The sequence below is a fragment of the Panthera tigris genome, chromosome F3, assembly GCF_018350195.1.
Source record: "Panthera tigris isolate Pti1 chromosome F3, P.tigris_Pti1_mat1.1, whole genome shotgun sequence".
Classification (NCBI taxonomy): Eukaryota; Metazoa; Chordata; class Mammalia; order Carnivora; family Felidae; genus Panthera; species Panthera tigris.
In genome coordinates, this window is record NC_056678.1 from 56,677,903 (window position 1) to 56,705,604 (window position 27,702).

The 27,702-nt window shown below is 35.6% G+C and overlaps 1 protein-coding gene across 2 annotated transcripts in view; it reads left to right on the top strand.

Moving 5' to 3' along the window:
• LYPLAL1 (lysophospholipase like 1) overlaps window positions 1–25,971 on the top strand; it is a 38,519-nt gene extending 12,548 nt beyond the window's left edge. Inside the window, exons 3-5 of one of the 2 annotated variants that reach the window (XM_015535387.2) lie at window positions 10,680–10,849; window positions 23,702–23,817; window positions 24,593–25,971. In XM_015535387.2, the coding sequence (XP_015390873.2) occupies window positions 10,680–10,849; window positions 23,702–23,817; window positions 24,593–24,832 (526 nt within the window). In that variant the 3' untranslated portion in view covers window positions 24,833–25,971. The other variant, XM_042976362.1, reaches the window with a different exon arrangement.
• Window positions 25,972–27,702: the final 1,731 nt, after the last annotated feature.

Genomic DNA, 27,702 nt, shown 5'->3' on the forward strand with positions numbered 1-27,702 from the left:
CAGAGTACAGTAGTTGCCAAAGAGACTATATGATCCACAGAGCCTAAGGTATTTACTCTATGGCTTTTACAGGAAAAGTTTGCTGACCCCTGATCTAAAGGAATAGCTTTCAGAATTTTTTATTTTTTTTAATTAAAAAAATTGTTTAATGTTTATTCTTGAGAGAGAGCATGAGCAGGGAGGCGCAGAGAGAGGGGGAGACACAGAATCTGAAGCAGGCTTCAGGCTCTGAGCTGTCAGCACAGAGCCTGATGTGGGGCTTGAACCCATGAACCGGGAGATCATGACCTAAGCTGAAGTCAAGACACTCAACTGACTGAGCCATCCAGGCACCCCTCAGAATTTTTAAACCCCAACTCACAATAGGTTATATATTTGACTTGATCCTGTACCTACATTTCAGCAATTAAAGTCTTACAGATGCTAGCTAGAGTGTGGAGTTGCCAGAATTATTTACCAAATATAGAAACAATATCTGGGACATACTTATACTGAAAAAGTATTTATTGTTTATCTGAAATTAAAATTTAATCGGTGTCCTGTATTTTATCTGCAACTCCATCTGGTTGTTCCCCCCGGAGAGTTTGATTTAATTGGTTTGGGATGTGGCCAAAGCAGAAAGATTTTTAAAAGCTTCATTTCTGATTCTCGTATGCAGCCAAAGGTGAGATCCACTGGTCTAGCAATCATAAAAGTCTGAACAAGGTCACTGTGGGGGAAATGTAACACAAGCAGTCAATTCAAGAGAAATCCACAGAGCAGAGACTGGGAAATATTGAAAATTAGGGGAAGGGAGAAGGTGGTGATGTGAAGGTAGAGAATCTATGAGAAAATTGTAGAGATTGAACATGTAAATGTGTTTTGTTTGGGGCATTTTAAATTTAGCATACTAGCCTGCTGTTCATGAGTTAGCACCCATTTAGAAGGATTTTTTTTTAAACTCTACAGTTAAATTGAAAATTGGAAGTCTAAACTGGAAGGCAGTTGTTTTTAAAATACATTGTTCATGATAAGAATCATCTGGGCAGTTGTTAAAATGTGGATTTGTAGGTTATGACCTTTTAGATTCGGACTGAGTAGGTAGGAGATAGAGATCGTAATTTGCATTTTAAAGAGCACTACTTTTGATGAGGTAGATTTAAAGTGTGTACCAGCCATCTGTACTCAAGTGTACTATCATATTTGTGGGGAAAAGAAAGATTATAGAATCTTCCTCCCCACTTCTGAAGACTGAAGCAAATTTTTGGGTGTGACCTGATTCTCTGTAGTTTTTCTGCATCAGAATTTGAAAGCTATTACTTTGGAAAATGTAGGTTAAATTGAAATGGATTTTTAAAAACAGTTTTTCAGGACATAACTTTTTAAAATATCTTTCTTACTTACGTGCTTGAGATTATTTGAGATACTAATTTTTTTTAAGTTTTGAAAAAATCACTAATTGAAAGAAAGTAAAAGGAGGGGAAAAGACAGCTGAATACACAATAAACCTTGGGAAGGTTACATACTATATTATTATTAAATAAAGTATACTTCAAGACATTATCAGTTATAAAAATGAACATTTATAAGCAAAAAGTAGCTATTAAGGAGGAAGACAATAATCCTGCATGGGCACGTACTTAATAATATTGTTTATAACTGACAGAACTAAAGGAAGAAGTAGATTAATCTACAATCTTGGTTGCAGATTTTAATACCCATTCTTCAGGATCTAATAACAACTTAGAAAAATAATGGCTAAGTGGATATAAAATTTAATTAGTACTATAACCACCTTGAACATTGACATTATAGAACTCCACAACAATGCTCGTAGGATAGTCACCAAGAGATTATATGGAAGACCATAATATAAGTACCAATAAGTATCAAAAGACTGAAATTGTACAGAATATTTTCTGTGACAGGAATGGGATGGAATTAGAAATCAGCAGCAATAAGATAACTATAATACCCCAAAACATTTGAATATTAACAAAATTGCTAAATATGAAATGAAATAAAGGATATCAATATAAATTCTGAAGGCAATGAAAGGAATTATCCTGAATAACTTTATGGCAGTAAAGTTGAACAATTAGAGAAAAGATACAAGTTCCATGAAAAACACAAATGATCAAAACTGAAACAAAAAGTCTGAATACTCTCATAAAAAAAAATTGAATTCATTATTAGAACCTTCACACAAGAAAACTTCAGGTCCAGATAATTCCACTAATAAATTTTATTGAACAATTGAAGGAAAAATAACACAAACTCAGGAAATGGGAACATTTTGTAACACATATTAAAAGACCATTATAGCTCTGATAACAAAACTTTACAAATATGTTAAAGAAAAGAAAACTACAAATCAATATCCCTCATGAACATAGAGGATTCCTTAATTTAACTTAACTTAAAATAACACTAGCAAATCAAATTCAGCTACGTATAAAATGGATAATACATTATGACCAGGTGGGGTTTATCCCAGGAACATTTGAAAATCCATCAGTGTAATCACTGTGTTAACAAAATGAAAGATTAAAAAACTGTGTTTATCTTAAAGGATACAGAAAAAACATGTAACCAATTCATAAAGAAAACCCTTAGCTAATTAGGCAAAGAATGAAATTTCCTCAACATAATAAAAGGTGCATAGAAAAACTCTTGCAACAAACATCATACTTAATGATGAAATACTGAATCCTTCCCCTCTAAGATTACACAGGAAGGAGGTCCTTGATTCTGTTCAACATTGTATGGGTGTTCAAACATGTACAATAAGGCCAGACAATGAAATAAAAAGAATAAAGGTTGAGAGAGAAAAGTAACACTGCCTTTATTCTCAGATAATATGGCTGTTTACACAAACATCACAAAGAATCTAGATAACTACTAGAAATAAGTGAATTTGAGAAGACAGTAGGATGCAAAAGCAAGATACTAAGATAAACTGTATTTTTATGTACTCACAACAAACAATATTATAATATGTATTTTTTTACCTTTTTATTACTTTTAACCAATCCGTATTTAAAGTGGGTTTCCCACAGACATCATGTTTTTGAGCTTTGTTTTTTCTCTCTAACCAATGTGATAGTTTCTGTCTTTTAAGCGATTTGTTTAGACCATTTACATTTAATGTAATGATAATGTTTGAATTTAAGTCTATAGCTTTTGTTCCTCTTTTCCCCTGTGCTATCTTCTTTATAGATAATTTGAATTATTTTAATATTCCATTTTATTTATCTATTTTTTATTTTTCCTGATTGCTCTAGGGATTGCAAAATACATACCAAACTTCACCTGGTTAGATTCTTACCACTTTATATGAAATGCAGGGAGCTTACAACCATATAGTTTCCTTTATCTTTCCTGCTTGTTATGTCTGTCATATGTATTTCATTTATGTACATTGAAAACTCTATCAAAACATGGTTATAATTTTTGTTTTCAACAGTGATGCATATTTTAAAGAGCTTGAGAGGAGAACAATAGTCTATTGTATTTACCAAGTTGTGGTCTATTACAGCATGTCAGTATGTTTTGATTAAATTGTAAATTGCCATTTGACTATAACATAGTCCTTCTCCTCAACCCTATTTAATAGATGTTTTTAATCAGCTAAGTTAGGGGCATATTAAGTAAAAGTCAGCAATTAACTTGCTGTGTTGATTTAAATGGAAAATATTGCTTCATTTTTTTTTTCATTATTAATTTGGACTCTGTTTAATTGAAGTGCTCAATAAAGATTTTTGTTTCTGTAACATACTTTAGTTGTATTTGTAATTAGAGGTTTTCTTGGTTTGGGGCTTACTATTAGAATTTCCATCTTAAAAATAATAGCAATTTTTTAACAAGCCAATTAATGACTTATATGATGATATAAATTGCTCTTGGTGTTTTGAAAAATTCTAAAAGTAATAAGATTTGCATAGTGCTTCTACTTTTTGATTACTATTTTTCCAATGAAGTGTATGTTTATATTTTTTATTAAATGTATTCCAAAACTAGTACTTTTGATTTAGGTGTAGATAACAGTAGATTGATTTTTACTCTATCACTTGGGATTCGATTCCTGTCTGAAGCCCAGTATGAAGATCACTCTCCTGATACCAGGAGATATGTACTTGAAGTACACTTTACTAATAAGGAACCCTACTCAAAACAGCTATTTTGAAGAAATAGTTTTACTTCTTTGGTAATTATTTTCAACAGTACATTTAAATACCCATTAGTATGTAAAAACTTTTTCTTAGAAACTCTTTTTTTTTTTTTTAAGCAGCTAAAGAAAAATTTGACCTTTTACTAGAAATTGCAATATGGATTTTACAAGAATTAAAGTTAAAAGATATTCAGAGAAAAATAAACTGATTTTAGGTATTCTCTTATTTCTAGCTGACCCACATTATACCCTAGTGTCACAAATGATTATTGACATTCATCATTCAACAAATGCTTGTTCTTAGCACTGAGGGGATTGCTGTGGAAAAGATAAATGGAAAATAAAAGAGCAACTAAATCTATAAATTTCAAATAGTGATAAATTCTGTTAAGACCATTAAATAGGATAATGGGATAGAGGGAGAGAGTGTGTGTGTGTGTGTGTGTGTGTTGTAGGGTAGAGGGGAGGTACACTTTAAATTGTAGGGTCAAAGAAGGCTTCCCTAAGGAGGGGACATTTGAGCTGAGACCTAAATGATCATTGGGAGCCCACTGTGCAGAAATGGGGCACAGAGTGTTCCAGGTAGAGGGAATATCAGATGCAAAGCCTCTGGATCAATAATGAGGCTGTCCTTTCAGAAGAAAACTCAGAGGGAAATGTGACTGGTCCCGGTGATCCTGGTTATTGCTGCGGAAGTGCTGTGGCATGACACATAGGAAGACAGGACCAGGCAATGTTATCTTAAAGGTTAAATGAATGACCTTCTTTTTTTTTTTTTTTAATTTTTTTAATGTTTATTTTTGAGACAGAGAGAGACAGAACATGAACGGGGGAGGGTCAGAGAGGGAGGGAGACATAGAATCTCAAACAGGCTCCAGGCTCTGAGCTGTCAGCACAGAGCCTGACGTGGGGCTCGAACTCATGAACCGCGACATCATAACCTGAGCCGAAGTCGGACGTTTAACCGACTGAGCCACCCAGGCGCCCATGAATGACCTTTTGATTTTATGACTTTTAGAGACCACAGATCAAAACAGAACTTGGTATCAAGCTGAATGTCAGCTCTTTCATTTTTTAACTTTGGACATTTTATTCCAGCTTCATACGTTACCAGTGTGTTTGATTGATTGATTGATTGATTGATTGAAGGGCCACACAGATGTTCTTTGCCGAGCATATGTATTTATTGTGGTAATGTCTGAGCTGTCTTATACCAGCTAATAAAGTGATTTATTTGAGGGAAAAGGTGAATGAGTATAACATATGTGCCAGTTTGTTTAGCTGTTTTAGAAAACAATCTCTTATGCTTTATTTAAAAGTTATTCTAACATTAATAGAATTATGCATTTTTAATAACGTTTTCTTAACAAAAAAGTTCTAAATTATTATTTATCTCATTAAATTTTCCCAATTATCTCCTTCAAACAAATTGCAATTTTCTTAGAGAATTGGGAGAATAAAAAAACGACTGTATTGGTGAAATTTACATTGGGAGTCCTCCTCCATGGAGCATCTATCTCTGATTAAGGAAGGCCCTGTCAAAGAGAAAAAGTTAAGTGAGTGTCATTTTTTTCTATTAATGGCTGAGTTCCCAGAATGATTCAGATTTTAGCCTATGATATCATCCTTATTTAAGTATTTAGACAGACAAATAAATACTTAGAGAAACAGCAGAATAAAATGAAAAGGGAAGTAGAAATAATTCCAAAGAGTAACAGTCTAACTCAAGCTTTAAAGTGAGTGTTGTGTATTCAGTTTTCATTCAGAACACTGATTTCAATGACAAATTGAATACAGTTTGGGATTTCATTTTGTCTTACACTGACATTAATACTAGTGGAAACCACCTGCTTTCATTTTCAGAGTACTTTAAGAAAGTTATTCTTAAATAACAGAAAGGGATTCTGGGAGGTGGGAGGCTTGAATGCTTTCTGTGTTCTCTCCCCTTCTGATTCCAATTTATTTACCTCTCTTGAGCCAAGCAGCTTCTGAGGTCAGAAGGCCTGCAGAATGAGGGCGGAGGTAGGTTCTATTGGAGTGCTAGTAGAAATGTGATGGAAAACTTTATCTCCTGTGCACCCATTGAAAGCTTGGAGAACAATGCAGGAGAAGCCCTATATGAATGTGGCAATTCCTGGGAAGAGCTCAGTCTGCAAAAATCTTCCCTTATCTCAGATTTATGTCATCAGGTGTTAATTCCCATAAAATAATGCAATATTAATTAAAATCCCACAAGGACTTTTAAGGAGTATTTGAAATCATTTTAAAAATTACTAAATATTTGATTAATTTCTTAGATAAGTGAGAAAGAATGGATGCCTGAGAAGAGGCAGGGCAAGTCTGAAAAGGAGACTGGTTTTGATGATGCTAGAGGGTGACTACATTACTCAACTTCAGAACATCCTGTAAAGCCACTTCAATACACTCAATAGGATCCTAACACAGGATGGGTAAATACATCAGTAGAACAAAATAGAGCCTTTCTCCACCAGGGTTCTTCACCTGAATCACAAAGCACAGGAAATGGTTTCAGTTATTGTTTTCTTGATTTCCCCAAGGATAATACAGAACTAGTACCATTCCAGATCCACTGGAGAGAAGTCCATTTATTATATATAGTACGCGTTAGACATCAGGACTTAACTCTCACAGAACCTAGTTTGAGAGATTAGATAAGTCAGAACTATAAAATTAAACATATGGAAAAAATGGAATTTCACCTTTGTGAAAGATGTTTTTTCTTCTTTTAGGAGTAGTAGTACAGACGCAATTGATTATCCATATGGGAGAAAATGAACTTGAACTCTTTTTTTTTTTTTAAACGTTTATTTATTTTTTTGAGACAGAGAGACAGAGCATGAACGGAGGAGGGTCGGAGAGAGAGAGAGAGGGAGACACAGAATCCGAAACAGGCTCCAGGCTCTGAGCTGTCGGCACAGAGCCTGACGCGGGGCTCGAACTCACAGACTGTGAGATCATGAACTGAGCCAAGTCGGAAGCTTAACCGACTGAGCCACCCAGGCGCCCCAAACTTGAACTCTTATGACACTTCATATATGAAATAAATTCCAGGAAATTTCAAGACTTAAATATAAAAGTGAAAACGAAAATCATAGAAGAAAATTTTGAATTCCATATGTAAACATGTATGGATTAGAAAAGAGCCCTCTTAAATCAGGAGACCTATAAATTTTAGTTGTTTTTTTTTGTTTTTTAAGGACAGACTATGTCAAATGCAGTTACTTTTATCTGATTTTTAAAAAGACACCATAAATACATAATGTCAATATGTAAAAATAGATGTTAAAAAATACTTCAAGTACAAATGATAACTATTTAAGTGTCAATTATAGACCAAGTGCTCTTCTAAACTAATAAAATCTAAACCACAGTAGAAAAAAATAGCAAATGATACAAACAGGTAATTCCATTTATGTTGAGTTCTAAAACAGAAAAAAAAACACTATTCTATCGTGATAAAAATCCCTCAGCATTTGCCTGGGAAGTAAATGGGAATTGCTGGCAAAGGACCATGATGGAATTTTCTGAGGTAAAGGGAATGTTCTGTGTCATTGTGGAGATGATTACATTGTTTGGTCTGTGACTTATATACTTAAACATGTACTTTTATGTATGTGAATTATACCTCAAGAAAGTTGATTTAAAACTGTAGCTGATACCCTTAAATATTTTAAAGGATGTTAGCACCTATTGCAGTAAGGGCTGTGGACAAAAGGATGTTCTCTTTTCTTGCATAAAGGTGAATTTTTTACAGCCTTAATGGGAGTAACTTTGAAACATCTAATAACATAAAAATTGTACCTTTCAATCCAGCAGCTCTGTTACTTGGACTTTTTCATAGGAATAAAAGTCCTAGTACATAAAAATATATACGCAAATATGTTTAATGCCGCACTGTTCTTAGTGGCTATAACCTGAGGACCAAATGCCCATTAGTAGGGGAATGGCTGATGACACTGTGGAGCCTCAGTATTAATTATACAGCCATTTAAAAGGATGAGCTCCAACTCTATCCGATGGAAGGATATCCATAAGGTCTTGTTAAGGGAGGAAGCATGATGCACATAAGAAAAGCCAATAGGCTATTTCATATTTGAAAAGAAAATAGTGCTGTAAAACATATCCTATAAAGATATATGTTTTAATGTATGTGCAAGAAACACCTTCGGGGTTGTATATTCCAGATCTAAACATGGTTTACTTAGTGTGAAGGGCAGGATGTGGGGGAGGGGCAGTGGGGAGGTGGAGTGGCGCACAGAATCAGTAAGATTTATATGAAAACCCTCAAAACAGCACACACATGTACTTTCCCATATTTGCAAAATATCATATACCTTCATAAACAAGGAGAAAATGTAGGTTTTTATGTACTGTCTTAGAGGGATATTCAAAATATACATTCAGATTTTAGATAGTATATTGCAAAGTAACATTTATAACATTCTTCTGTTTTTGTAAATAAACAAGGCCCTTTGTAGATGAGCTCTTGTTTTTAGATTGCTTTCAGTTTCTCTGAGAAACTTTCCAAATATAATCCTCTTGGTTTCCAGGTACCGAAAGTGGATGTTGGTTTATTTTGGAGTGGTATGATCCATATAGAAAAATGAGTTCTGTTGTCTTCAGTACCATCCATTGGTCCCAAAGAGTGGGTATTACCCAAGGACAGATCTGCAGAGACATTGGGGTCCTTTTGATCCAGTGGATAAGAAAATAAGGATTGAATCTAACTAGCTTTTAGGGTTTACTGAGGTTCCACTTGGTTTTTCACTAAAGAACATACAGGTCTCAGTGTCTTTCAGCCTTACGTTTTGTTGTTGTTGCTGTTCTACCTGTATATTTCATACTTTTATTTCACTCGCTTTGGAGGGTGAGAGTAAACAGCTAACTCTGAGTTGGGCAAAGTGGTAAATATAGGAGGAATTCTGCATCTGTGATCATTATTGGTTTAGATTTCTTGTTATTATGGGTGCTTGAATTATTTTATTTTATTTTTTTTTAGTTTATTCTTGCGAGAGGGAGCACACACGTGCATGCATGCCCTTGAACTGGAGAGGGGACAAATAGAGAGGGAAATAGAGAATCCAAGCAGACTCCACACTGTCAGTGCAGAGTCCAACACAGGGCTCAAACTCAAAAACCGTGAGGTCATGACCTCAGCTGAAATCAAGAGTCAGATGCTTAACCAATTGAGCCACCCAGGAGTCCCTGTGATGGGTAGGTTTAGCACTGGTTGTGTTTTCTAGGGCTTTCTTGCATGGAACATAAATCCTATTTTCACTGTCATGTAAGGGGAAAGAACATTTGGCCAAGTGGAAAACAGTTTCTTTTATCAAATCCTCTTATCCCTCATCTTTGGAAAACCTTCATTCTCCATGTTTATTCTTATAGATCCTTGGGTACTTCTGTGTTTGTTTAGAGGAGCGTGTAAAATTATTTTCATTTCCCTTCATTTACCTTTACCAACATAGGACATGAACACAGGAACCCTTAATCCCACTGTAATTGGTTAAAACAGAACATTTGGAATACCTTGACACAATGAATAAGGTTCACTAATATTGTAACCATCCCACCTTATACGTAAATATAAAGCATCATGTAAGATCAGTTTTATTCAGAGCACCCACCTAGAGTATCTTCTCACATAAAACATGAGTCCAACGAGGTACCCAACCTGAGACCCAAATGATGCAAACAGTATGGAATATCTGTATGATCATGTGCTTCCAAAGATTACTTGTACCCCCATTCAACTCTGATTTCAAGTTTCCTGATCAACTCTGATTTCAAGTTTCCTGAGAAGATAAAAATAAAAGTTCCAACTCTTGATTAAACAAAAATTTAGCCCCCATTCTAAGAATGATCTGGATGAGATCAAGAAAGCTCTTAAATTATGAACTCATCTTTCATACTTAAGTGCTACAAATTAACCACTTTTTAAAAGCATTTTGGTGAATCTTTTTTTCTACTCTTGAGGTATTAAACTTTTTGCAGAGATAAAAATTATTCACTTAGCTATGAATACTAAAATATTGACCCTATATTTACAGGGGGACAAGAGGGTGAGAAAGGGCCTAAGGTAAATCAAAACAAATTAAAAAAAATAGACCTGAATAATCAGTCATTTAAATTGAGCAGAAGAAAATATATGCATGCACACTATGTATTTATTAATTTTATAATTAATTTGTAAATATATATATTAATTTATATATATAATTCCTTTTTTCACGGGGATTTTCTGGAGAATTTATCAATATGTAAAGATGGAGAGAATAAGGAAAGATGATGAGTTGACTATTAGTAAATGTTAATGGAATCAATGTAATTATAGGCAAGTTAATGCAGTATGCCTGAGGCTGCTTTTAATATGAATTCTTTAACTTTTAAAACTTGGAGGAAAATGAAATTATTCAGCACACTAGTATTTTAGAAATTGAAACATTCATTTTTAATAACATTCCCTTTTCCTTTTTTTTTTCTTCTTTTTTTTTCTGGTTTTAAACAGGCCATATACTCCTATGAAAGGAGGAATCTCCAATGTATGGTTTGACAGATTTAAAATATCTAATGACTGCCCAGAACACCTTGAATCAATCAATGTAATGTGTAAAGTGCTCACAGATTTGATTGATGATGAAGTAAAAAGTGGCATCAAGAAGAATAGAATATTAGTAGGTAAGACCTTTAAATGTTAGTAAATTTCTTTCACTTTTGCCTATTTCTATACATTGAACTTTACTTGGAATATTATTTAGAAACACCTGTATATCACTTGACCTGTTCATTGTTTCAAATATGAGTTTACATATTGAAGGTTTTAAAAATATTGAAATTAACAGCTCCTGAAACTTTAATTCATTTTCTTTAATCATAACTTAACTTGAGAATTCCATGTTTAATATTCAATTAAAAGATTATTCATTTCAGTTTTTAAAACATTTTATTTTGATTAGCTTGAGTTTTATAAATATGCTTAAACTACTGTTACCATGATCAAGGTAGAGTATACAATCAAAATATAATATAAAATTAATGAAAAGTATACCTTTCAGAGTTAGTGTCACAGGAATAAGGCATTTATAAACTTTTATTAAACATGTCTTCAGCAATCTCTCTTCCCAAGGGGATATATATACCTTTATATAAGCTGTTTATTCTACTTAATGCCCTTTCCTTTTTCTGTAATCATCAAATACATAAACTATTAAAATCTCTATTTATATAATACATAGGAAAGTGAGATTGGCTGGGTAGAATGTGGATGGTACAGAATATATTTTGGTGAATGAGTTTTATTTTCAAATACAACTATTCAATTTAAAATGACTTGCATTTAATGATGAAATTGTAAAGCAAATTAGCTCTATCATATTCTAAATAACCATAAAATGCACACTGAGATCTTGTATAGACAAAATTTGGTAAATTAGTAAACTTCCTTTGTGTTTATTGAAGTACTGAACTAGTCGAGTTGAGAAGCAGTATAATATGATGAATAAAATCCATTGTCTTCTGCCTTGCCTTCAACTTCCACTTTTGTTAATTAAAAGCAGTGAGCCCTCCAGCCCAGTAACATCACCTTCCTGGTCCTCTGTTTCAGCATCTAAATACAAAACATAAGGGGGTGCCTGGGTGGCTCAGTCAGTTAAGCCTCCAGCTTGGGCTCAGGTCATGATCTTGTGATTCTTGAGATTGAGCCCAGCACAGAGCCTGCTTAGGCTCCTCTGTCTCCCTCGCTCTCTGTGCCTCCCTCACTTGCACTCACTCTCTCTCAAAAATAAAGTTTGTTTTAAAACATAATGGGAGTGCTGGGAAGACCATGAGGAAAGGCACGCAACTCAGTGTAGGGGTAAATTATAAAACAGTTACAAAACAGAATCCAAAATGTGGGAATGTATGACAAAGTCTGTCATTCAATCATTTAGCAAATATTTTCTAAGTTCCTACTGTGTGCCAGGCATGTTAGATGCTCAAAGGGACACACAGATCAATAAAAAAGGATCTGTCTCACAAATGTTAACAACCTAGAAGAGCCATTAGGTACTTACAGTGATTACTGTAATGCCAGCAAGCCTGTGATAAGTGACCTAAAGCAATGTACCTGCTGGCTCTTCAAAGAGAATGATCACGTGCATTTATTACTTCTTCCCAGGACCTATCACAATTCCTGGCACAGAGCAAATGCTTAGGAAGTTTATAATGAATGCCATGACCTGATCAGTGAATTGCTGATTTAAGTAATTAAGTACCACAGGAATTGAAAGCAGAGATCATACCTTGAGGCTATTCAAGAATTAATAGGAAGGTAGCAGTGGCATTTGAGATTTCAGATGCACACATAAATAGTTTTATCTATTGTAGTGTGGAGGTCTAGGCATAAAGAATGATATGAACTCGAAAAAGTAGTGCTTGTTTTTATCTGTCTGGACGTTAGATGGCTTTAGCAGAAAGTCTGTTGTCCAAGGAAAATGCCTTGTTGACTCGGATAGCTGTGCTAAGAGACTGCAGAGCAGGATGGTATAGTGACAGATACAGGTTCAAATGTGACGTCTGCCTTGTTACCACCACATATTACCTACACTACTTTTCTGCTGCCTCACCTGTGTGGGAATAACAATACAACATCTGTTTTCCTGGGAGTTGGTGTTTGTAAAATACTTGGCTCGTTCTAGGCTCTCGAATTCTCTCTGGTTCCCCTTCTGTCCTTTATTCTGTGGATGATTGGTGAGGGATGATCAGAGAAGGTCTGTGAGTCATGCAGCTCGTTAGAACTGTGTGTCAGGAAAACTGATCTGGCAGGAGGGTTAAGTGAACAGATGCGAAGTTGTGTGTGGGGGAAACCAATTCAGTAATTGATCAGTTCAGTAGTTGATTCCGAAGTGATTGATTCCAGAGATTCCAAAGTAATGTGATGACAGTGGGAAAACCAAAGATTGGGATAAGAATTTGCTTTAAGATAAAACTGCAAAATCTTCGTACGTAAAAAAGTAGAAAATATTCTGATTAGTACTCAATGTATATGAGGTAAAGATTCTGTCATGTTGACCGATAACTGCCATCTGCTCGTCTCCTTCCGTCCCCACCTCTTCCCTTCCCCACATCCATCAGCTACTTCGTATTACTCATCTCTGGAAAGAGGCCGTGGGGACTGTTGTAAGGTCAAAGAGCTAATAAGAGTTTTGAATTGGGGCACCTGGGCGCCTGGTCATGATCTCGCGGTTCCTGCATTCGAGCCCCAGATCGGGGTCTGCACGGACAGTGCGTAGCCTACTTGGGATTCTCTGTCTCTCCCTCTCTCTCTGCCCCTCCCCAACTCACGCTTTCACTCTATCCCGAAATAAATGAATAAACTGTAAAAAAAAAAAAAAAAAAGCTGGAATTGAGGTTTACTTCATTTCAAAGCCCATGATTCTCCCATTCAATTTAAACATTTTTAAGACTTTTAATACATATTTTCGAATTCCTTTCACCAAAAAATTGTACCACTTGGTACTTCTCCCACTCCTATTAGAATGTCCGTCTTACTGTATCGTCACTGAATAATATTGCCTTGAAAAATATTTGCTAAAAATAAGTAAATGAAAAGTCGTAATTAATTCATACTTATTTTGTTATTCTCCATCTACTTCTTTTTGTTGTATTTTAACACAGGAAGGCTTTTCTTCGTTGTCTGTTACTCTTTCCTTTTATGATTTTCTTTTTCCAAATAATGTCTTAGTGTGAGAAAGTCTCTAGAACTTGGATAAATATTCAAATAGGTTTTCTACTGGTTTTCTATATGTGATTTATTTTTTACCTGTACTTCTTTGATTCATCTGGAATTTATTTTATTTGCTTTTTACCATATCATGGAGATTTTAATATTTTCTAAAGTACCAAGAGAGCCTTGTTAAAGTATAGTCTTATTTAGGGGCTTTAGGTGGCTCAGTTGAGCATTCCACTCTTGATTTCAACTGAGGTTGTGATCCCAAAGGTTGTGGGGTCGAGCCCACATCAGGCTCTGTGCTGAGTGTGGAGCCTGCTTAAGATTTTCTCTCCCTCTCTCTCTCTTTCTCTCTCTCTGCCCCTCACCTCACTCATGCCCTCTATCTCTTAAACAAACAAACAAACAAAAAAAGTCTTTATAAAGCCATCAGTAATATGGTCAGTATTTTATCAAAACACCATTGAATCTGTAACAACAAAATTTCTCTGTGGAAGCTTTGTAGATTATTACATTGCAAAATTTAAAAAATTGAAATTTATGGCAAAGCCATATTAACATGTTATATATAATAGTTATATATTATTTTTTGAATACAAAACGCTGGAAAAGGAAGATTTTTTTTAGAATTTTTGAGATGAGCTGATTAGCTTCAATAAAGCCTCTTTCTTAGCTTACAATGTGAAAGAGACCACAGAGCACAGACTCAGTGTGCTTTGTTCTTGTTACCTGTATTGTTATTTAACTAGTCAGTGAACATAAATCTTCAATAACAGTCTATAACATTACATGTACCCCAAAACACACATGATTCTTGACCTCTTATACTATGACAAAACATTCATCATAATACCTCCCCTTTTTTGTTTGCCGTCTTCTTTACGTGGGTTAGCTTCTAATCCTAGATTCACTACTTTGTAGGCATAGGATCTCCTTAACCTCTGTGCTTGGGCGATAATAATATACCTATCTTACAGATTTGTGATAGTTGAGTTAGTCAAAATACTCAGGAATGTGTCTGGCATGTAATTTTGAGACCGTTTTCTTCCTGTTATTAAACAGTCTTTATGCCATGGTCACTCCAAAGAGCAGAAGGGCCCTACTAAGGCCACGGCCGCCCCTGGGAGACCTTTAGACGGCTCACCACTTCTTCCCCGTCATCTGTTTTCTTTCTCCTCAGTGGTGTACATGCTGGATTTCTTGCTTTCTTTTTCATGCATTATTTAAAAGGAAGTCACTGCTTAATAACTTCCAACTGGTTTTTGTGCTTTTGTGGTATCTATGATAGTACATTTTAAGTGGAGTAAGATTTAAGTGCTATTCATAACATGTTAACGAAGGAGGGGTTCCGTGGGAAGTCAAAGAAAAATGCATTTAAGATTCTGACCAATTTTTAGTACACACAAACACAGTGCACTACAGTGAGTTTGGGTTATTTTTAAAAAGTCATTGTAAAAGGAAAATTTAGAAAATTTTAATATTGAAAAGGAAAAACATGGAGATAATAGGTAAAACATTTTTAATTGTTATCCTTATTGATTTTGTTTAACATGTGATAACATTTCTGATTTAGTATCATATTATATGTGCTCCTGGAGCCCTTATCTCTGAGATTATAACTGCAGCCAGTGTAAGCTTTACAAAACAACACTATTCTCTGTATTTGAGTGGGTGGGAGCCTGTTCTGTGTCTGTGGTTTTATTTTAATTAGTGGTATTTTATTAAGCTTCGTTTTAAAGACAATTGCTTTTATAATGTATGTTTTGCAACTATTTGGGGGTAGTCTATCTAGTTTGCTCAGGTTAAAAATGATACTTCTTATACTAAATTTGATCTCCAAATTGTTAATAAAAATTTTAAGTCTTGGAGTACCAAGAAAACTATCAAAACGTTTATAGCCTGATGAGGAAGGTACAGAAGTAAGGTGTTCTAATACAGTGTATTGTAAAAGTGTATACAAGGTACAATGTGAGCAGTGAGGAAAGAACAAGTAAATCTTTTGGGAGGAGTTAGGGACTGCTTCTTAGAAGAGATGGCTCCAACTGAGTTTTAACGAAGGAGTTAAAATATGACTGGTAAACAGAGAGGGAAAGAAAGCAAGGGGCACATCAGAATCTCTCAGAAAATACTAGTTTAGTATGCCATCCAGTCCCCTAGGATTATCAGATTAGATACAGAGAATGATGTGATCAAGTGTACATTTCAGAAGGCTTATGCTGATAACGCCATAGACGTTGGCCAGTCTGAAGGCCAGGAGAACAGCAATAGATGCAAGGGAATGATGGCGACTAACACACAGTTTCAGGATTTAGGGAACATGAAGATGAATAAGATTATACTTGAGGACATTATAGTCAACTGCAAATGTTAGCTATGAAAGCAAAATCTTGGTTTTCTAGTCATCAGTGGAAATATATTGCTTTCTTTTTATTTTATTTTTATCTTAGAGAAAGAGCACGGGAATGCTGAGAGGAGAGAGAGAGAGAGAGAGAGAGAGAGAGAGAGAGAGAGAGAGAGAATCCTGAGCAGACCCCATACTAGGGCAGAGTCTGCTCCAGATTCTCTCTCCCAGTCTCTCTCTGCCCCTCTCCCATGCTCGCTCATGCACTCTGGCACACCCTCTCTGTCTCTCTGTCTCTCTGTCTCTCTCTGTCTCTCTCTGTCTCTCTCTCTCTCTCTCTCTCTCTCTCTCTCTGTCTCCCTCAAAAATAAATAAATAAACTTTAAAAACGTAGTTATTTATTTGATTGTATATATTTATACCACACATGATTCCACAGAGGGTGTGACAAAAGTTAGGAGAAAGACAGGCAGCAGAACAGTGACTTTAAATCACTTTCTGATTTTTGACAAGATAGTTATTAATAAGCCCTGGGATCAAATCTTCTATGCTGGGAAAATTATTAGTAATGCTAGATCATCCTGTCTAATTCTTATTTTATTAACATATTAACATCTTATGTTATTAACATCTGTATCTCTGTTACTATCTGTCTTAAAACTCATTTCCTATGTTTCTGTATAATGTGACAAATCAAAATGGAGAAAGGTATAAAATTTTTCCCATGTGTACTGTTGTGCTTTAAAAGTGTATATAGTAGTAATACTACTAAAATTGTTGGCATTTATATTACACTTGACAGTTTTTAAATTGCTGTTACTATACATCATAATGTTTTATTTTTAGATAGTGTTTAAATTATGAGGTTGTTTTCATGCACAATATCTCTTTTGAGCCTTGTGATAGGTAGAACAGGAAATTATTATTCTCATTTCAGATGTTAAACTAAAAATCAAACAGGTTACTAGCTAACATAAAATTGAGTTGAGACTAGAACCCAGACCCTTTGACTTGGTTCCTTTTGTACTAGGATGGGATTCCTTTTTTGGCCACTAGGTGGTGATAATTTGTTAAGACAAAACTGACAAAATTTAGGTTTAACTTCGATCTAGGATGTATAGAACCTAAAAACTGATATAACCAGATTATAAGAATTTTGATAACATGAGCATACTGTCAGAATTATGGAGCAGGGAGAATCAAGTGCTCCTGGAATTACACCTGAGTCATTTACATGGATGTTTTAAATGCCAACCATGAGGGAAATGGTTAAGGGAATTATGGTCTATTAATATAATTGAATATTATGTAACTATTAAATGCTATATGTACACACAGAAGGAACTTTGTAAGTATGTGTTCAATTAATAAAATTACGGATTTTATAATTCCGTTGAAAGACTTTCAAGTCAGTATGATACGAAAGAAAAAGCAAGGTACAAAAAGTGGTACATGTAGAGGGTTTAACTGTTAAGTGAATTTTTAAAAACATGTTAAAATTATGTATGAAGAGTGAAACTTTGGATAACTCATTTCTGTCTGTAGGGTGAAAACACTTTGTATACTGGGTATATATCAATGTATTAATTTTACAATATTTAAAATAAAAATGAAGGGATAATTGGAATTACCCAGATGAAGATTAGCACCCGAATTTATAGGCTCCCTTTGGGCTGACCTTCTACAAGTTTCTTCTGAAGCTCTTTCTTGACCTAACACTTGGAGAATGATAGCAGTTTTCTATTTTCTTTTAGCATATATGTGTCTTAATTAAACAACTTGTGTTTCTTCAACAACAATTAGAACTTTAAAGGCTTGTAACTGCTGTTCTAACAGCTTTTTATGGAAGATGATAAGTATTCTGTTTACCCTGTAAATTTTGTATTGGAGGAAAATTACAAATAAATATATATTCCCCAATTCTTTGAGACTTTATCATAGCTCAGTCTGAATTACTATAATACATAAGTTAAATGGAAGAATTGTTGAAATTTGTAGGGAGGGTAGATTTTATTACATTTTAAAAATCCTATTCAATTGATGGTAAACTTGAATTATAAGTATTTTTTTCCTCTGGATTTTGTTTTCAGATAGACTAGTTTTCCCAGTATAGTTTTTTATACATTGTTTCTGTTTTATTTTATTTAAAGAGTTCATAAAAGCTAGGTTTATTATTTTTTTAACATGTTTTATTCAGCTTGTTAATCTTAAATGTATGTTGAAATGTTAACTCTTGACGTTTTAATACCTTGCCAGCAACTATAAATATACATTATAACCGTTACCTACAATGAGTTTACTATTTGGTATTTACTTATTGAACAGTATATTTTATATTGCATTTTAGTCATTTAGATGGAAATTGAATTCAAATAACTAGTCTTTTGTGTTAAATTTCCTTCTATTAGGAAAAAATACACAAAGTCCCTTTTCATAGTAAAATGTGATGCTAAAGGTGATTGTATTGTCAAAGATGGCTGGTGAGAAATTGCAGATTACCTCACAAGATTATAATTGGGCAAAGGACTTAGATTAAATCTTTAAATAATAAGATTTCAATGAGTACATTTATTTTCATTGTAAATTATGAGTATTAAACATGAGGTTAAATGTCTGCAGGATGCATTTATGTTTCTTCAAAATGATATATCATATGTGGGAAAATGTTTTCTTTCTTACTTTTGGTTTTATTCTTACTAGACTGGTTTCATCTAGGGGCTCTGAAACCACACAAAGTAATTAGGTTTCTCTGATCAATAAAAATGAAATGATGGAGGGGGGAATTTAATCTGTAAAATTTTTTCAATAAAGTTGTTTTTGCTTATCGTATGTTCAAATTCTATCTTGTGATGTGATTTTTGTTATCAAAAAAGTTTTTTTTTTTAATGTTTATTCATTTTTTGAGACACAGAGACAGGTGTGAGCAGGGGAAGGGCAGAGAGAGAGAGGGAGACACAGAATCCGAAGCAGTCTCCAGGCCCAACCTGTCAGCACAGAGCCCAATGTGGGGCTTGAACTCACAAACCATGAGATCATGACCTGAGCTGAAGTTGGACTCTTAACCGACTGAGCCACGCAAGCACCCCTCTTGTGATGTGATTTTTAAATCTTTATCATATTAAAAGTTCACATTTAATGATCCTAGCCTCAATATTTTTTATGAAATATTTTCTTTTTGCTCCATTTATGAATTTTGAAGCTTTTTTCGATTGTTGGTGCAGCTGAGATTACCTAGAACTTCATTGTCCAATATGATAGTCCTTAGCCACATGTGACTATTTAAACTTAAATTTAAGCTAGTTAAAATTAAATAAAATTAAACATTTAGTTCCTTAGTCACGCTGGTCACATTTAATATGTTCCTTAGGTACATTTGGCAAAAATATAATTCAAGCTGTTGAATTACTCCAAAAAATAAAAACTTTGTTCCTACAGCCTTGGTATCTATAACATAGGGATTTCTTGTAAATCATGGCCATATTTTCACTTTCTGTTCTTACCCATTTTACCTAAGGCTGAATTGTCTGCTTTACAGCTATTGATTTTTTCTAAGATTGTGATTCTCATACATTTGATTTATGGGTATAAGAGCTTTTAAAAATTAGAAATAGGCTTTGAGATTGCGGTAGTGGGTCTAGGGCTGAGTCTGGGAATCTCTGTTTTCAAGGAGCCAGATTTAGGAATCATTAGCCTGGGGCACCCTAACAATTCACTCCTGCATTTTCTAAGCTTTACTTTTATGTCAAGTCCGATCACCAGATAGCTACATTTCCTGATGATATAAATTTGTCCCCTTACAGAAATACTCTTATGGGACTACAATTACATTTATTCACTGATTTGATAAAATATTTAAGTGCCTACTATGTGCCAGGCACTGTTCTAAGCATAGGGAGGGTACATCAGTGAATAAAACAGACACAAAACCCTGTTCACATGAACCTTATTAGACCACTGAATGTTTTCTTTATGTCCCGGACTTTTTATAAAAGAATCAAGAGCAGAAGTGGCTGTATGTAAAACGTCTGGTTTTGAGTTTTATGTTCAATAAAGACCTACTTGACAAATTCCACCCAGGAGTTCAGCGCTAGGAAAAGCTTCTAGTGTGATTTGGCGTGATCGCTTCTGTTAAAGAATGCTGTCTTGCTACAGGGGAGCAGTTGGAAGTCGAGTCATTCCCCTAATTGCTGCTGCTCCCCCGTACCACGGTCTGTGTCCCTCCTTCTCTTTGGTTCTTTATCTCTCATTCTTCCAGCAGCCCCATCTCGCCTCCCTCACATTCCGCCCTCATTTTAGAGATGCAGTTTTATTGTTAAGAGTGGGCTTGATTATAAGCAACCCTGAATTTCATTTTATAAGTAAATTGGAGAAAGGGGGGATCTGAAGGGATGAAGCAAAGAACGCATTTGCTGAGACTGGTTCTGTGAACTTTACAGAAGGCTGAAATTGTGTTCTGGAAGATACGGATTCTTCCTCTCAAACTTAAAGTAGGCGTCTGTTTTTACAGAAGCTCTGTAAACTTTGAAAGTCCTTGCTGTTTCAACTTTTACACGTGATTATGAGGCATTTATATATTATAGATTTAAAAACTTGGTGGAGACCCTAGAGATCATCTAGTGCAATTATCTAATCTTACTGGAAATGAGATCCTGGGTTTTAAATAATTTACCTAAAGACACTCGGCGAGAGTGTCACTGGTAGGATTAGAACTCAGTTTCCTTTACTTCCACGTGGTCCTCTCCCTCCAGACTTTGAATTAGAAAATGCATCATGTCCTTTTAAATACGATAAATTTGGGGCACCTGGGTGCCTCAGTCGGTTAAACGTCCGACTTCAGCTCAGGTCATGATCTCGCGGTCCGTGGGTTCGAGCCCCGCGTCGGGCTCTGGGCTGACGGCTCAGAGCCTGGAGCCTGCTTCGGATTCTGTGTCTCCCTCTCTCTCTGCTCCTCCCCTGCTCATGCTCTGTCTCTCTCTGTCTCAAAAATAAATAAAAACATTAAAAACAAATTTTTAAATACGATAAATGTAAGAGACGTGTGTAAACTTTGTATTATTTTCACCCCGTAATACATGGTTTCTAACTGAACAGACTTTATTGAGTTGTCACTATGTAGCAGCCACTGTACTCACCACGGGGGCACGTGCAGTGGGGAGGCCAGCTTGTCAGCACGTGTGCACCAGACGGTGGAGACACTTTGCTGAGCTCCCTCATGAGCTCGCAAGCACCACGTGATGCTGGAAGAAAGAACCGTTTCTTACCCTCAAAGATTGCACCACCAGTTTTTCAATCTGTAATATGCAAATGCTTAATAAGGCCCAATCTAGAGAAATAATTTATATTTAATAAATGAAAACATGATAGCAGTTGTATTTCAAGAAGCGTTTGCTTTATAACCCACGTACTGTATTACATAGAAAATCTTGAGAAGCAAAGACAAGTCTGTAACTAGAACGGTGGCACAACCCAGGAAGTTTAGAATTCTTTCTGCTTAGTTAACAGTGAATGTTCCCCAGAAACACTAGTCTTGTCTGCGGTAAGGTCTTCATAGCCACGTGGAGCATGGCAAAGGTTCATTAATGTGCACGTTCGTAGGTAATGGAGCTCAGTGTTGTTTTTTTAAGTTTATTTATTTTGAGAGAGAGAGAGAGAGAGAGAGAGAACATGCTCACGGGAGAGGGGCAGAGCAAGAGGGAGAGAGAATCCCAAGCAGGCTCTGCACTGTCAGTGCAGAGCCCAACTCTGCCTGAACTCGTGAACTATGAGATCAGGACCTGAGCCAAAATCAGGAGTCAGATGCTTAACTGTCTGAGCCACCCAGGCACCCCGGAACCCAGTGGTTTTTAACCTTTTTGGGAATTTGAGGCACATATGCAACTTTCACAGTCAATTTTAAGATGTGTGTGCTGCCTCTGCCCCTGCCAAGTCCATTTGTGATCTCTAATTAACCATATCTGCATCTGTGGCTGGTGTGGGGGCTATTTTGAAAGAGCCTTTCAAGTGGTTCTCCTCCATGGTGCACTTCTGCTACTGATGAGACCCTATTATTTCCCTCTGGTATGTTGAAAACCACAGATGTAATATTTATCATACACTGTAATTATTTACATATTATGTGCTTCTCAAAAATCTAGACTTTGCAAGCCTCGTAATCGTCACTCACACATTGTATCCTGGGTCCAAAATGATACTGTCGGTTGGCCCAATAATACTATTAAATATTATTAAGTAAATAAATAAAATATAAAAATACATAAATAAAATTTAAAAGCCGTTCTATTCTAATAAATACCAGAAGATAGTAGAGAGCACATTAAAGTCTGTTGCAAGCAATCTAGATTCCAAAAGTCCTGGTTTACAACTAAAATTAGGGGTACATCCTTAAGCAGGTCACCTAATCTTGGGCCTCCGTTCACTTCATCTGTAAAAGTAGATTGTGGTAAATTCAAATTTATAGTCTCTAAGGACTCAGCTTTACACTTTGTTAAGTGAAATAAAGCAGGAGGCTGGAAGCGAGATCTGGATTCTGCACCCGTGTATATTCTTGTATTTCCATAAGAGTGTAGCTGTGTGATTCACTTTCTATATTTATTTCTCATAAAATGTAAATAAGATGCCTTTTAAGTCTCACTCAAACTGGGGACTAGCATCCCTGGTCTCTCCCCTGAAGTTGGGTCACCAGGTCACCTACCTGTCTCCATATCCTGTAATGTCTCTGGTGCCCCCTTGAGGAGAAGGGCCCATGTATTTTCATATATGTGCTACCGAAGGGAGCACAGGACCGTGTATTTTAGACTGCATATCTCTAGTGACTAGCACAGTGTTTGGCACATAAAAGACAATAAAAGTTTGTTAAATGAGTAAATTATTTTTTTAACTTTGAGAAAGTTTATATAGGTAAGTACGTTTTTAATTATACCATCACAAATCAGTTTCCAAAACGACATTGTAATTTAGAGATGTTTTAACTGGCTCACCAGATTTTTGATCATCCTCCCTAAAAAATCGCTAAGCATCTATTATATGGCAGACACTGGGAATTTAACTCCTCATGGGGCTCAGAGCTTGGCAAGAACGACAGAAAGATGCATGTTATTAATCCTAGTTGCAGTGAGGACTCCTGTAACACAAGTATAAGCAAAATATAAGTAGACACTAGATGTTTAAACAAATAACACTTGTACTATGACTCATATTTTGAACTATGGTAAATATTTTTACTCGTTGAACATGATTTCTTTGTTTAATTCCAGCTCTTTTTGTAACAAGTCTCCTTACCAGTGATGACAGATGAGCCCGTGTCGTTTACGCATTGCAGGTCCTTTTTTTAATGAGATCTAAAGTAGACTAAATTTCTTTTTCGTACTGTGTCTCCAAATATTTTAAAACATGCATGGAATATTGGCCCAGATGTATCTTGTTCTGAATTATTGTTGCATATATTCTGGCTTTTTCTGATTAAGTGAATTTTTGCTTCTTTTAGGAGGATTTTCTATGGGAGGGTGCATGGCAATGCATTTAGTGTACAGAAATCATCAAGATGTGGCAGGAGTATTTGCTCTTTCTAGTTTTCTGAATAAAACATCTGCTGTGTACCAGGTAAGTTCCAGATTTTAAAGACAAAACAAAACCAGAAAAAGCGTGAAATAATCACACATTGAAACTAAAACAAAATTGATCATGAAGCAATTGCAGTCGATGCACAGAGCACTCCTGGGAATCCATCCCCAATTAGTCGTAATGAATATTAATTCCAGCTGGTCATTAATGTTCAGGAAATACCATAGAAAGAATATTATTAAGCATGGTGTCCAAGAGGAAAGGATAAAAATCATATGTATCCCTTACACATAATAAAAATAGAGATGATCATAGCCAGGCTTGTTTTTTTATGTCATGAACATAATCGAAACAAATGACCAATTACATTCCCGACACCTGTCTCATAGCAATATGCTAATATACGAAACGATACTATAGTGTTGTAACTTCATACCAGAATTAGAAACAGCAGATACAGAAATGAAAACTAGAATGTAATTTTTCTCTTGATGGTGCCTGCATTCCTCCCTCTCTCCACTCTCTATGTAAAGAAGTTTGTCTTACAGAGTCACACGGTTTCTTCAGGAAATGCTTCGACTGTGTTTGAGACGGTCCTGTATGGAGTCAGTGCTGGTCATGTACAACCATAGCTCACTTGGTGCCAGCAACTAGCCGAGCCCCCAGTCCAGGACCACCAGTGTGCACCTTAGACCACACCACCACTGCCTCTTTCCCTTTAAATATTGGAAGTTTTCTGCCCTGTCTGATTTCCAAGAATGGTGTTCATCAATGAATTTCTTAAACTTTTCCATTTGTACATCCTGTTCTTCAGGCTCTTCAGGAAAGTGATGGTGTACTCCCTGAATTATTCCAGTGTCATGGCACTGCAGATGAGTTAGTTCCTCATTCTTGGGGTGAAGAGACAAACTCCGTGTTAAAGTCCCTAAGAGTGAGCACGAAGTTTCATAGTCTCCCAGGTGTTTACCATGAGCTCAGCAAAGCTGAGCTAGAAAAACTGAAGTCATGGATACTTCAAAAGCTTCCAGGAGAAATGGAGAAGCAAAATGAATGAATCAAGATTGATTTGTTGACCTACCTGTAATGTCTTTGTGAAAAGTGGTTTTTACTGCCAAATTATACTTTGATAAGTGATAATTAAAATATTGTTATCAGTAAATAATATCAAGTTTACTGACTTATTTACTGGTTATTGAAATGCTTAGCACCACAGAGAGTAGCATCATCTTATTCATGGTAAATATTAATTTAGACAGACATCTGTGTGTTATTTTTCAGATACATTTGTAAATATTTGGAGACCTTTTAAGTAATTAAATGATTAAATTTTAAAAAGTAATGTAAAGTTGGTTTAAGTAAGAGCAATGAGAAAACATGAAAAGGCTTAACATGGCATTTTATTTACAAGTGTCCTATTTTGTTTCCAAATATTCAGGAATATTTTAGATGTGTTTATTATCGATTTCTGATTTAAATCCATTGTGGCCAGAGAGCATATTTTGTGTTACTGTTTTATCTGTATTCATAAAGGTTATTGGCTTGAAGTTTTGCTATTTAATTTGTTTTGTACATTTTTTGGTCTGGTTTTGGTATCAGGGTAATACTGACCTCATAAAATGAATTGGGAGGTGTTTTCTCCTCTTCTGTTTTTTTGGGAGAAATTGTATAGAATTGGCATTAATTTTTACTTTAAATTTTTGTTGAAATTCTCTAGTGAAACCTTCCGGGCCTGGAGATTTCTTTTATCTCTTGACAGTGTACCTACAAGTTTATTATAAACACCTCACACTTAGTACAAGAACCTTCCATTTTCCCCTTCCTGGTATTTATGCAATTTTTCACACTTTACTTATAAATAGCATGTACCATAAATCTCACAACACATTACTACTCTCTTATTTAAAGTCAGCTTTCCTTTAAATCAACCTAAATAATGACGAAAAAATCTTATATGTATAGCTGTGTAGTTACCACTTCTAGTGCTCTGCAGTTATTTTGTGCTGATATGTCTTTCTGGTATCCTTTTCATTCTGCCTGAAGGACATCCTTTAAATAATTCTGGTACGAATCTGCTAGCAATGGATTCTTTCAGCTTATATGTCTAGGAAAGTCTATATTTTGCATTAGTTTTGAAAAGATACTTTCACTGGGTATGAAATTCTGGCTTAACATTTTTTTCTTCAGTATTTTAACTTTTTTTTTTAATGTTTGTTTTTGAGAGACAGAGAGAGAGAGAAACAGAGCACAAGTTGGGAAGGGGCAGAGAGAAGTAGACACAGAATCCAAAGCAGGCCCCAGCCTCCAAGCTGTCAGCACAGAGCCCGACGCAGGGCTCGAACTCATGAACTGTGAGATCACGACCTGAGCCGAAGTCGGACGCTTAACCGACTGAGCCACCCAGGCACCCCTTTTCTTCAGTATTTTAAACATGGTGTTCCACTATCTTCTTGCTAACTTTATTTCACACAGGAAATCTGTTGTTATTATCTTTGTTCTTCTACGTCTAATTTTTTGGTTTTTTTACTTTTGCTGTTTTTAAGATTTTGAACAATTTGATTGTGATATATATTGGTCTGGTTTTTCATGTTTCTTATCCTTGTGGTTCCTTCTAATCTTTTTGGGTGTTTCTTTCGTTTCAGATACTCTCCTCACATGCATGTGGTGATTAGTGCTCTAAGTAACCAGGTAGACCATCCCTGGTTCTCTGGAGTTCTCCTTCCATGTAACGTACTCTTCCCTGGGACACTGTCTTACAAACTCTAACCAAGCTGATCTACTCAGACTCTTAGCTCTGCTTCTCAACATAGGAGTCCTCCAAGCCCCACCCCCTCAGCTGTGTGGCCTGGGAACTCTCTCAAGGCAACAAGCTGGGGCCATCTGTAAAGCTCACCTCGTTTCCTTCCCTTTCTGTCAGAGAACACCGTCTTTTACTGCCTGATTGATGTCCAGTATTTTGAAAAAGTTTGTTTCCAGTATTTTGGCTTTTTTTTTTTTTTTTTTTTTTTGGTTGTTTCAGATGAAAGAATAAATTCCTTCCTTGTATTATGTCAGTGGCTGGAAGCTCCACTAAATTATCCTTTAAAGAGGTTTACCTTTCTTTCATTCTTTTTATTTACTTTTCTTCAGTGCCCTTCATTCCTTAATGTGGTTTCAGATTTCCATATGCTATCATTTTCCTTCTGCCTGAAATACTTCAACATTTATGATAATGCAGGTCTGCCACTATTAAATTCTTTCAATGTATGGCTGAAAAAGTCTTATTTTGCCTACAGTTTTTTAAAGATATATAGAATTCTAGGTTGACAGGGTGGTTTGTTTTTTTTTTCCTTTCATTATTTTATTATTTTTTTTTAACGTTTGTTTTTGAGAGAGAGAGAGAGAGAAGAGGGGAGGGACAGAGAGAGGGAGACACAGAATCCGAAGCAGGCTCCAGGCTCTGGGCTGTCAGCACAGAGCCCAACGCGAGACTCAAACTCATGAACCGTGAGATCGTGACCTGAGCCGATGTCAGATGCTTAATTGACTGAGCCACCCAGGTGCCCCTTACTTTCATTACCTTAAAGATCTTACATTATTGTCTTCTAGTTTGCATTTTTTTGTGTTGTTTTTCTTTAAAAAATTTTTTAATGTTTATTTATTTTTGAGAGAGAGACAGAGACAGTGTGAGTGGAGGAGGGGCAGAGAAAGAGGGAGACATCTGAAGCAGGTTCCAGGCTCTGAGCTGTCAGCACAAAGCCCGATGCAGGGCTGGAACTCATGAGCTGTGAGATCATGACCTGAGTGGAAGTCAGAGGCTCAACCGACTGAGCCACCCCGGTGCCCCTTCTGCTGTTTTTCTAATCTTTTTTCCCCTGGCTGCATTTATAATTTTCCCTATCTTTAGTTTTAAGCAGTTTGATTATGACACGCTTTGGTGTTGTTTTC